The following is a 12,500-nucleotide window of genomic DNA, read 5'->3' as shown; positions in this document are numbered from 1 at the left end:
AAACGAAAAAAAAAAAAGTCTAAAAGCAAAGTTAATTTACATGAGTCATAGAGAAATGTTGTTATTAGGAAGTGAGTGTTTGGGGGAAAAAAAAAACCTGAGAGGGAAGGTAACATGTGACTCTTTGATGTGAGTCAGAGGAGAGTGGAGTGGATTAGTCAGACCTGAACACGTAACAGCTCCCCAACTCAACACAGAGACAGTCAACATCACCACAGTGTCACCGTTCACCTCCCTCCGCGCTCACAGGCACTGCACAGTACAATAATGACACAGGACACAGATGCATTCTCTGTGCTGATTGGCTATAAACACAGCAGAATCACCCCGAACGACAGCTCTTCCAAACAGACATAAACACATCGCTCTTCTGTTTGTGCTGGGAGACAGTCTCCATGGAAACCAGATCCAAAACAGTGCTGGCAGTCACCCCCTGATTGATATGTCACACAAATAGTCAGGGGACAAAGGAGCAATGCCTTCTAATCCTTTTATTAATTAAAAATGAACGTTTATATTTGTGTTTTATTCAATATATTTCATTAATCAAAACAAGACGCTGTCTAGATCTTGATTCAGTCTACACTGGTCAGAATGCCTGGAGGGACTTTTGTGCCCTCTGAAACAGCGCCTCGTAACCTGACGTGCATAAATTTACCTAGACGCACCCAACATCACCGATTTTTACCGGCATCACCGACTTTTACCAACATCAACGATTTTTACAGAAAATGACAAAATGTTTAGAACATCTCTCATATGTCTCTCTCGCTCTCTCTGTCTCTAGGATATACATAGGCAAACGTTTGGCTGCCTCCTCCACCAGTACGCTGTGACGCAGGACCTCAGACAGCCCTCCCCTCGGCCGAGATCCGTTGCCAATAGCGCTGTAGCCCAGTCTCGCCCTCCTGTTGCCCCTCTTCTGTTCCTGTCATGGGGCCACCCTGAGTCCACTCCTCCTCCATCCTGGGCCATCATGTCCAGGGACATGTCTCTCTCTCTGTCTGTCTGTGTTTCTGCCCACCTCTTTAGATTACCAGTCAGTCCGTCAGTCAGTCAGACAGTCAGTCAGTCAGCCAGTCAGCCAGCCAGTCAGTCAGACAGACAGACAGTCAGTCAGTCAGTCAGTCAGTCAGTCAGTCAGCCAGTCAGTCAGTCAGTCAGTCAGTCAGTCAGACACTCAGTCAGTCAGTCAGTCAGTCAGTCAGTCAGACAGTCAGTCAGTCAGTCAGACAGTCAGTCAGTCAGTCAGTCAGTCAGTCAGACAGTCAGTCAGTCAGTCAGACAGTCAGTCAGACAGTCAGTCAGTCAGTCAGTCAGACAGTCAGTCAGTCAGTCAGTCAGTCAGACAGTCAGTCAGTCAGTCAGACAGTCAGACAGTCATTCAGACAGACAGTCAGACAGTCAGTCAACTTCCCTCACTCTGCCTCAGACACTCTTCCACAGCAGAGTTTCTCTCAGTTGTTCTCTGTGCAGCTGAAATCAGACATTAAACCTTATGACGGTTAAGAGTTGAATTTAACACTGTTCTGTTTAACACGGGTAATGTCTTGTTCACTCAGTCCCCCCCTGTGTTAGCCTGTCTAACTAACATCTACACTGTGGTAGTTAGTTGATCACTAACTGTGGTTTGGTCTGTAGACTGCTTAACTCAGTCACGTCTCAGTGTGTGTCTCCGTGTTAGTGTTAGACTCACGTGTATCAGAGCAGTAACAGAACTGGACACAGACAGAATGAAAGGATGATAGAGGAAAGAACAAAGACAGGCAGTGGTAGTGCCAATGTCTTAGACCAACTGAAACCGTTAAAGACTCACATTGGTTCAGAGAAGTGTTGTGTGACCGGTTTGGCTGTGACCAAATGGAGCGAGATGTGTTCGTGAATGATTCTGTCAGCGATGAGATGACAGGGATGAGATGTCAGTGTGTGATGCATCACTGAGACATGATGACCTTTGTATGACCTTTGAGATGTCTTTTGAAAAAGAATGACTTTTGACCCACAATAAACTCCACTCCCTCCCCATTCAGCGTCTGGTCTGCAGCCTCTTCCTCCAGTCAAGCTCCATGAAAAACACATTAAACATGAAATACATTAAACATCAAATACACATGGATAAAATAATCTGAAGACCTGTTAAAAAATAAAGACAGTTTACAGATGCCAGTGGGATACGTCTGAAAATGACCCTGCTGTCAATGAGCATCGTGAGTAAACACTTTTTTCACGAACCTGACACTGACCCAGAACAGTCAGCCGGCTGAAGATGGTGTTACCAATGTCCTCTATCTAATAAGACTCAAACCAGCATAATGAAATGTATATCAATGAGGATAAACCTGTCTGTGTGTGTGTGTGTGAAAGAGAGAGAGAGAGGTACACCAACCCTTGTGTCCTGTTTATTTATGATCAAAGTGGATCAGTGGTATGACTACACTACAGACTAACACAATAATCTATCACTAGTAACATGCCAATGACAATTCACTCATCTTTATTAAGGTTTTGTTATTTAACAACTAGTGGTCCCCCCCTCCCCCAAACAAAAAGAAACAAGGAGGAAACCATATACGTAACTAAACTTTTCTTCGTGTTACCAGTACAAACCCCTCCTAGTCTCAACACCAGTATGGAACGCTGAGAGACAGACAGACAGACAGATTAAAAAAAAAAAAGTATACATCAGCCAAAACTCCACAGTGCAACCAGAGAGAGGCAGTCTGATCTTTTAGTGCTGGTTCTAAATGAACAGTAGGGGGTGCTGTTGCAGAAACAAAACAATGGGCACAGTTACGGCATCCTCTTTAGGGCCTTCTCTTTATTTTGAATTGTCGACAAAGGTGAGAGAGAGAGAGAGAGAGAGAGAGAATGTCCAATCCATGACAGATCACGGATCAGTCTTCTGGCTTTATGAGCACGCAAAGATCTTTCGGTCTAAGTCAACTTACAAAAACAAAACAAAATAAAACATCAAAAAAACCAAACTCCACAATGGAGCGCTTGTCTTAATTTCAGCTCAATAAATACTCATTCGGCCAAGTGGTGTTTAGGATCGCCAAGCTGGATCTGACGTCTCCATGGATGTTAAATTGTCCTGCTGTTCCCTGGGCTTTGAGAGCAGAACCAACAGAAATGTCTGTGTCTCACGCCGGGTGCGTTTGTTGGCTGGACCCACCGGAGCAGCTGTGATTCACAGGCAGGTTGTCTGTGACAGGGACACTCATTCGACCATTTGCCCGAACTGAATCATTCCAGTCCTGTGCTGCTTTGTTTGTGTTTTTTCTCACTGTAACAGGGCAAAGACGTGACGGATGGACCTTCGACACTATTCTTCACTGTTACACCACGATGTTACTGTGGATACAGACACACATCTGAACTTAGGGCATGTTCATCTGTTGTTATCCTTGAAAGCATGACATCTGATACAAAAGAGTACAAGCACTTTATCATTCCTTTTCTCTTTTTCTTTCACCCCCTGCCCCCCCCCCCCCACCAGACCCCCTGCACCATCCGCCCTCCTGTCTCTCTCTCACTGCTTGCAGATGATGGAGGGCTTAAGAAATTGAGTTAGTGCAGTAAAAATGCATGATGGAGACACTGGGAGTGCTTTTGGTCTTTTGTGAGGGCAGTCAGAGAGAGCGACAGAGAGAGAGAGGGAGAGGGAGAGAGAGAGAGAGGGACCAGAGAGAGAAAAAAAGGAGAGTGGAAAGGCAAATGAGAGAGAGAGAGAGAGAGAGAAAGCAATGGTGATATATCGATCAGCGTGAGTTGGACTGTCCTTCAGTTGAATTGACTGGTGTAAATAAAGAAGAGTCAGGGGAAATGAAGAATGTGGATTCTTTGGCCAAACAGAGGCACTTGGCATGAACCGCACACCACTCGGACATCGCATCCAATAAACTTATAAAGACGCGACGAACAACGACCCCCAAAGACAGAGAAAAAAAAAAAGAAAAGAAACAGAGAACAACTCACCACTCTGCTCTGCTGATTTTGAGGAACTTAGTCCTTAGTCCTTAGTCCGCACACCACTCGGACATCGCATCCAATAAACTTATAAAGACGCGACGAACAACGACCCCCAAAGACAGAGAAAAAAAAAAGAAAAGAAACAGAGAACAACTCACCACTCTGCTCTGCTGATTTTGAGGAACTTAGTCCTTTGTGGAGAAGGAAAATTTTATCCCTTAACTGATCAAATACGTTGTGTGTGAGAATTCACAGACCCAAATAATGCTTTCAGCAGCTCCAAAATATTTCAGATGTTTAGAACTATCAGAAGATCAGAGTGGTCATTGCGTGTGGGGGTCAGAGCTGTTCTGTGTGTGTGGTGTGTTGGTTTGTAAGTTTGGTGTATTTGACAGCATTGCCAGTGTGTGTATAGAAAGAGGTCACACTGTAAAGTCCAGTCAAGTCATCTTTATTGTCATTCCTGTCATCACAGACAGGGGTTTGAATAAGGAACAAAATAGAGCTCCCCTAGTGCTATGTGTAACGTACAGCATCAACTGACAGTAGGTAATGGTACAATGTGTCAGTAAATACTAGGGTTGGGTATCGTTTGAATTTTATCGATTCCAATACCGATTCCAATTCTGCTTATCGGTTCCAGTTCTTATCTATTCTCCGTTTCGATTCCAAAATGGTAAAAAAAAAAAAAAGAGGTCAAATGTTTAGATAACAAAAATATCTTTGTTCTTTTAAACGCTAACTAGATGAAAAATTCAGTGGATGAAGAGTTAAGTAGATGAAGATGAGGAGTTCAGTAGGTGAAGGGTTCCATAGATGAAGAGCTCAGTGGATGAAGAATTCATTAGATGAAGAGTTCACTAGATGAAAAATTCAGTGGATGAAGAGTTCAGTAGATGTGGATGAAGAGTTCAGTGGATGAAGGGTTCGGTAGGTGAAGAGTGGGAACATGAGGGACTAATGCAGTTTGAGTGGGATATCAGGCAGATTTGTTAAGTGGTCTGACAGCCTGACAGCCTGACAGCAGATGTTCTTGCATCTGGAGGATTTGGTCCAGATGCTCTGTAGCGTTCTTCCAGATGGGTGGGGTGTGAACAGTCTGCGGGAGGGGTGAAAGGGGTCCTTTTTGATACTGCAGGGCTTCCTAAGACACCGCTCAGTGTAGATGTCCTTGACAGCAGTAAAACTTGACTCAGTAATGACCCGGGCAGTTTGCACTACCCACTGCAGTGCCCTTCCTGTCTGAGGCAGAGCAGTTTCCACACCAAAGAGGAGATGTTCAGGGGCCATGAGAGGCCTTTGGTGATGTGCACTCCCAGGTCCCTGAGGCTGCGCACTGCTGACGTGCAGAGGAACATGAGCTGCTTGGGTCCAGCATACAGCCCTGCTTAACTCAGTCATCATCATCTTTTTTCTTATGCTGACATTAAGAGATGAATTGTTGCCCCTGCACCGGTCATCAAACGGTCTCACCTCCTCTCATCATTATCGGTAACAAGCCCATAACAATGGCATGGTCAGCAGACTCGATGATGTAATTGCTATGATCTTTAGCATCGCAGTCATGGGTCAGCAAGGTGTCTGTCAGAGGCCTACTGCTCCAGAAGTCTAGAACCCAGCTGTGCAGTATGGAGCTTTAGAGAGAGAGAGAGAGAGAGGGAGAGAGAGAGAGAGGGATAGAGAGAGGGAGAGAGAGAAGGAGAGTGGGAAGATGTATGAGAGAAACAGTTGGAGTAAGAAGAATCTCTAGTTTCTGAGGTATGATAGCGTCGAATGCAAGCCATAAACAGTATGTTAATGTTGGTGTCCTTGCTGTCCAGGTGTGACAGCGTCAGGCGGACGGCAGACGTGACTGCATCCACAGTGGAGCAGTTTTGCCTGAAGGCGTGCTGGTGGTGGCTGGAATGTGTACTGGCTGGAATGGGTACCAGTGGGAGTCCAGTACGGCTGGAATGGGTACCGGTGGGAGTCCAGTACGGCTGGAACGGAGGCCTTAATGAGAGTTGCTCAAAGCACCTCATGGCAACTGGGCAAAGTGGAACAGGGAGGTAGTCATTAGGGCATGTAACTGGAGACTTCTTTCGCAGTGGGATGATGATGGCTGATTTGAGGCATGTGCAGACAGCAGCAGAGGTCAGGGAGATGTTGAAGATGCCCGTGAAGACATCGGTTAGATGGTGGATGGGGTCTTCAAGCATGTGACCAGGGATGGGGTGTGAAGGCGGGCAGCTTTGCATGGGTTCACCTTCTACAAGGTTCTCCTCATATCCGGCGTGGCACCTGACAACACCAACCCTGCCGACGGAGGTGCACCTGGCCTCCAGATGGAGGTGTGATCCTTGTGGCTGACTTAGTGTCGAATGATTTGAATTGAGTGTGTAAAAGTCACGGAGAGCATCTGGGAGGGGGCTTGTTAAAATATTTCAGGTTTCTGTATGTATTAGTTTGGCTGGAGGTTGGTGGGTGGAGTACAATAGTAAAGTATTTTGCCTGGTGTCCTGTGTCTGAGTGTGGCATGTGAGAGCAGGGTCTAAAGTCTCCCCTGACACGGTTCAGACAACCAGCAGAAACACAGAGAGACGTGGGTGTGTTTGACCAGAGACTCACGTTTAGCTAAAACACACTGACCTGTGTTTGACCTGAGACTGAGGTAATCAAGCGTTCAGCGCTGTGTCGTGACCGACTGGTGAGAGTGCTCTGGAGAAATCACACAAAACAGACTACACACAAAAAAGAGTGTAAGAACACTACTACAAAAAAAGATTTTTTTTTTCCCAATTCTGAGCCGTGTTTTCGATCCAGTTTCCAAATGTGTAACCCATTCCCCTCTCTCCAACTCTGCATTCCCCTCTCTTCCAATCTCCATTTGTCTTTATCACTGATGAGCGCCGAACTGGACCCAGAATCCAGTTACCCGCTGAGCTATGGCAGCCTGTCTGAGTGTTTTTAGATGTTTGTAGGAAGAGAGTTCTGAGCTTACACAGGCGCTGGAGCTGAGGAAAAGAGAGTCGATATTTTTGGGCTGAGTTCAGGATGTTGCAGAGAGTGGCAAAGTGTGAAACAGCCGTTTAAATTGAAATTCAATGAGGTGCAGTGAATTAGAAATTTGTTTTGAGTTCGCTCACCCAGAGAAAAGCTATTCTATATGTTTTCTCAAGCGTTTCTCTGTGGTTTCGTCTCGAAACAAGGTTGCGGTTTTAACCCTCGAAAGGTGCTTGTAGGGGAAAGTTTTTTTTTTTTTCCACTGTGAATCCCATTGCTCACTCAGAACAAGCCTCACTGTGTCAAGAGGCCAAAGGTCATGATACATCCCACACACCTATGGTCTGTCATCAGGAATCATACGATAATTAGACAGACGTGACCGTGAATGGCAGGAGAGAGAGATGATAAAATAGCATGTGTGTGTGTGTGTGTGTGTGTGTGTCTCTTTGGGAACATGCTGAGACTTTGGTTCTCTGTGTCCTTTGTGTCAGAACACATTACCTGCTCTCCAACCAAGTGTTCAAATCTATAACCATCATCAGGAGTGTTAAGACACACACACATACACACACACGCAGAGTCTAAAAGCTTACTTATCGAGTGACAGGACTTAAAGGATGATGTTGTTTTTAGCTTTGATGTGTGATGCGGCAGAGAACTTTCTTGAAAATACAGAGCTCATCCTTCATTTTTTGTATCCAGATGTGGCCCCACTGATAGACCCTCCGGCTCACGACATCACTTAGCTCAGTGTCCTTCACACACACACACAAACAGACACAGACTGACAGACGGACAAACAGACACACACACACAAACACACACACAGACACAGACAGACAGACGGACAGACACACACATACACACATACACACACACACACACACACACACACACAAATGCATGCACACACGCACACACTCACACACACACACACACACACGCACACACACACACACACAAGTACGCCCGTGTGGAGTGAGAGATTGATTGGTCAGTCTGTGGCTGCTTTGACAGACTGTTTGGGATAGTGTTTTATTTCAGAGGAGAAATCTGGCTGATTTATGAGAGCCGATTAGGAGGTTGGCCCTCTAAAAGACACTTTGACAGAAGGAAAAAAAAAATCTCACCGTTATCTAACATTAAGCAGCTAAAATCATGGTAGTCCCCTCTCTGACCACTAGGGGACAGCCCCTCCCCTTTGTGAATGTTGCATGCCGCGCTGTACCTAGCTTTGTCTTCGACTTCTGTGGTATAATGTGTCTCAGACACTTAAATGTTTTATCTTTGAATCAGGCAAAACAACTTAAAAAAAAAATTCAATTTTACTGGGATTCCAAGAGGGGTAAAGTCAAGGGCAACTGGACTTGGTTGTAGATTCTTGAAGATTGTGATTTACTATGATTATATTAATTAGGTTGATATTTAGGGTACAGGCAGGTCCTGAGCCCTCTGTCTGCCTGTCCTTTCTATGGTTTATAAAAGTCAGAATGAAGTTTCTATCTTCATGTCTAAATGGAACTGAGGAGTCTGTTTCTCTATGTTCTCAGTGCTTTCTCAGTGTCTTCACTGACATTGAACTGAGGTCTATGGATGGAAGGACAAGCATATAAAGACTTGTTTAAAAGGGAAGTTCACTCTTTTTGAAATAATAACACATTACAACCTTTAACTTTGTCGTTAGATGGTTTTTGGACCTAAAACGTGGATTTTTTTTGTTTGCCTATTGAAAACACATTCAAAACTACATTGATTTGCTGGGGCTGTTTTCAATGCTGGCAGAGTCAACAGTGAATTTCCAATTAAATGATTTTTAAAATGTCAAATGAAGGGGGAGAATGAGGAGCTGCTACTTGCCAAGGTTCAGAGATACCTGTACAACATATAATCTTACTGTCTCTATTCTCACTATCGACAGGGGGAAAAAACACTGTCTTTTACTGCAGCTTTGTAGGCAAAATATTCAGGCTCGACCTGCCTGTGGGGGCCACACATTGATAAACTCTCTGAGTTCAACTGTTGGGACAGGCCCATCTGCCATTAAGGCTGAAATGAAACTGTGTGTTTTGGTCCCCAAAGCGGTGGTTCGATAGGAAACTCCTTAACAAACCCGTGAGACAAGACGAATATTCAGTGGACACTGTCAGAGGTGTGGGGTTTTGTTTCTTGTGTGCGACTGGCTGTTCTTTCTGTTTGTTTTGTTTGTCTTATCCTGATACTTTGGGTGTTTGTGAATGAACTGCCCTCCTTGGCACTTTTTTCGTCTCTGTCAGAGATACCCCCTTTTCTCCAACCAAAACCACGGATACCCTCCGCAGAGGTGCCGTGTTGTCACCCCGGGGCTCCAGCCCTGTCAGCGTGGATTTGGGAGACTAAAATGAGCTCGTCTGAGCTCCAAACAAGGCCATCTGAGAGATCAGTGAGAAGAGAAGAGATAAGAGCTGATCTGAGTAAACAGGGAAGATAAAGAGAGAAGATGACTGAGGGAAAAATTTATAAGCACTTACAGACCTGTGAACAGCCTTTATATCAGTTCAGTGTTCATACACACACACACACACACACACACACACGCACACTCACTCACACAAACACACTCACACACACACACACACACACACACACACATACACACACACATACATTCACACACATACACACACACACATATACACACACACATATACACACACACAGACACACACTCACACACACATATATACACACACACACATACACACACACACACACACATACACAAACACACTCTCTCACACACACACACACACACACACACACAAACACACACTCACACACAGTGTCCTGTCTCTGTTTTAGTCAACACAGCAAACTCATTAGAGATAAATTAACACAGATAGAGTCAAATTATCACCAAGGGTGTCACACTGACACTGAGAGTGTACATCTGGGTCCCAATGAACTTATCCACAGTGAAGAATTTTCATCTGACACAATTTATCAGCTCATCACCAAGACCTTGATTTCATTGGAAGGGTTGTTACAGATCTGTTTTGAGGGTAAAATAGGTGGTGTGTCACCAATGAGGAAGGAATCAACCAGTAATTTGACCAGTCAGGACAGATGTGGAGGTGAGATGAAAGCAATAAGACTGAAGACCAGTGCTCAAACTGGGCCAGTACTCACTGGTACGCAGTACTGGCATTTCTACATACATACAGCGTGCCGTGACTTTTTCTTGCGTACCGGCACTTCACACGAGCTGCCAGTGCTCTTCTCTTCTCTTCATAATGACCCTGTATAAACTGCATTACCCAGGGGGCACTACGTGACGCTCACCTGTTCCCGTTCTCATGACAAGTCTAACGTTACTGCTGGTCTAAGTAACGTAACGTTAATGCTAGGTAACGGTGATGCCAGTTATGTTGGCCTGGCTCCAAAAGGGCACAAAGAGAACGCACGAGTCAGACAACGATGGTGAACACCAGCGATATCTCCTAGTCTCTTTCATTCACTGTATGAATTCAGAATGTAATACTTTATAATTTGCTGATACCGGCCGACACACAGGGCAACATGTGAATAAGGGGAGAACATGTGAATAAGTGGAGAACCGGAAGTTTTTTTTCCCACTACAAGCTCCGCTGAAGGCTCAGGAACAGCGACGCTCCGTAAAAGGTTAACTGATGATACGAAGAGTAAGGTGACATTTCTGGTCTCCAGGCATCACACTGTGTGTAACAGAAATGGTCTGGCACCTGACGGAAAAGCATCTGGACCCTGGCAAAAAGGAAACAGCATGTCATCTTAAAAAGGAAAATCAAATTAGGAAATGGGAGACCACACTCCTTGTTTTTCGTTAAGTCTTGGCATCCATTAGAGGCTTCACCCCCCCCCCCCCCACGTCAATTTAGACAATCCATACAAACACATCAGCCAATCAGCTCCTGAATCTAATTAGCACATCAACCAATCGTTTGTTAGATTCTTGCAGTCCACAGCCAAATCAGTCCCTTCCATTACAGGATCCGATGAAGCTGACAAAACAGTGGAAAATGTCATTACAACCCTAATGCTTTCACCGTGATAAATAACCAATCAAAAACACTTTAGTCAAATTCAAAATCTGAGATTTTAAGACCATCTGTCTCGCGTGTACTCCTGAAATACTCTCCACCCCTGTGCTTCTTCCTGTGGAACTCTAATGGTTTTAAAAAAAAAAAGTGGAAAAAATGAAGATTTACATATAGACTAGCTTTCATGTGAGAGCATCACCTTATCATTTTCACCTGTGAGGCCCAATAACGGGAGAGAAAATCAAGCGAAAAACACAAAAAGAACAGCAAGAGTGTTAAGGCTCATTCTTCTGTTTCATAAAACGTGACCCTGGTCTTGGACAGCGTTGTTTCGTGATGCCTGTGCTCACTGTTTGAGGGACGGTGTGTGATTTAACTGCGATTACAGCATCCTAAACATAACAGGTGAAAATGGGTTTTTTTTCTGAACTTTTGCACCTGTTCAGAAAGTGAACAGTGCTAACAGATAACAGGATGAAAACAAATTAATGTTCAATGTTTTTTTTTTTTTTTGTTCTTTTCTCCTGCTGGGCAAACAAGCGCCGACAGAAACTAGGGCGACTGGTTGCACTGTGTACCAGTTCATCGGTCCGCCAGAACCAAACAGTTCTCAGATCTTTATTCAGATGTTCTGGTTCAAGTTACGGGAAAAGTTCTTTTTTTTCACTAATATGTTCCCACTGTAAAACGGCGGACGCCTCGGCCGTAGAGGATGTCAGAATGGAAGAATGTGGGGTCACATTCACCCGACATCTCCTTTTCCTGCTGACATCATTCAGGGAGTGATGCCAATGCTAGTTTCCATCAGCGCTTGTTTGCCCAGCAGGAGAAATTAATTTGTTTTCATCCTGTTATCTGTTAGCACTGTTCACTTTTTGAACAGGTGCAAAAGTTCAGAAATAAAGATTTTTCACCTGTTATGTTTAGGATGCTGTAATCGCAGCTAGATCACACACTGTCCCTCAATGATGCCAATGCCAATCAAAATGAGGGATGACACGGTGGGACCTAATGTAATGATTTAAAATCAGTTATTCTGCTTACAGGTTCCAAACAGTATTGTTTACCTACACACATCAATTTTACAGTGAACCCCCCCAGTGCCACCCAGGATGGCATTTCCCCAACCCTGCACTCATGGAGACCCCCCACCCCCCACCCCCCCACTCTGTGCATTTCCAATTCCTCCCTGCTCTAACACACCTGATTCAGAAAATCCAGCAGTCACAAAGGCCCTTGATTACCTGAATCAGGTATGTTAGAGCAGAGAAGGGAGATTTACTGACCTGTGTGTCTCCCGGAGTATGACTGGACAACACTGAGAGAGGACAGGCTGTCTGTCAATCATACACAGCCTCTCCCTGGACAACGATACACTGAGACTTTTATTTTAACACATTTACCCCCACAATGCTTACAGAAGAGAGAGAGAGAGAGATCTGACAGATGTACAGCAACATAAAAAAACTCATAGCGATTCAGTTGTTA

General features: G+C 44.6%; 1 protein-coding gene across 1 annotated transcript in view; it reads left to right on the top strand.

The window, feature by feature from the left end:
• The window catches only part of zgc:73226 (BCL2/adenovirus E1B 19 kDa protein-interacting protein 3), an 8,041-nt gene extending 6,975 nt beyond the window's left edge, over positions 1 to 1,066 (top strand). Inside the window, exon 6 of the mRNA XM_030775767.1 lies at positions 788 to 1,066. Within this exon, the coding sequence (XP_030631627.1) occupies positions 788 to 836 (49 nt within the window). The 3' untranslated portion in view covers positions 837 to 1,066. The remainder of the gene's footprint in view (positions 1 to 787) is intronic.
• The last annotated feature ends 11,434 nt before the right edge of the window (positions 1,067 to 12,500 follow it).

Source organism: Chanos chanos, chromosome 1 (genome assembly GCF_902362185.1).
Source record: "Chanos chanos chromosome 1, fChaCha1.1, whole genome shotgun sequence".
Lineage (NCBI taxonomy): Eukaryota > Metazoa > Chordata > Actinopteri > Gonorynchiformes > Chanidae > Chanos > Chanos chanos.
The sequence above is the reverse complement of the archived record's forward strand: the minus strand, read 5'-3'. Positions and strand labels throughout refer to the sequence as shown.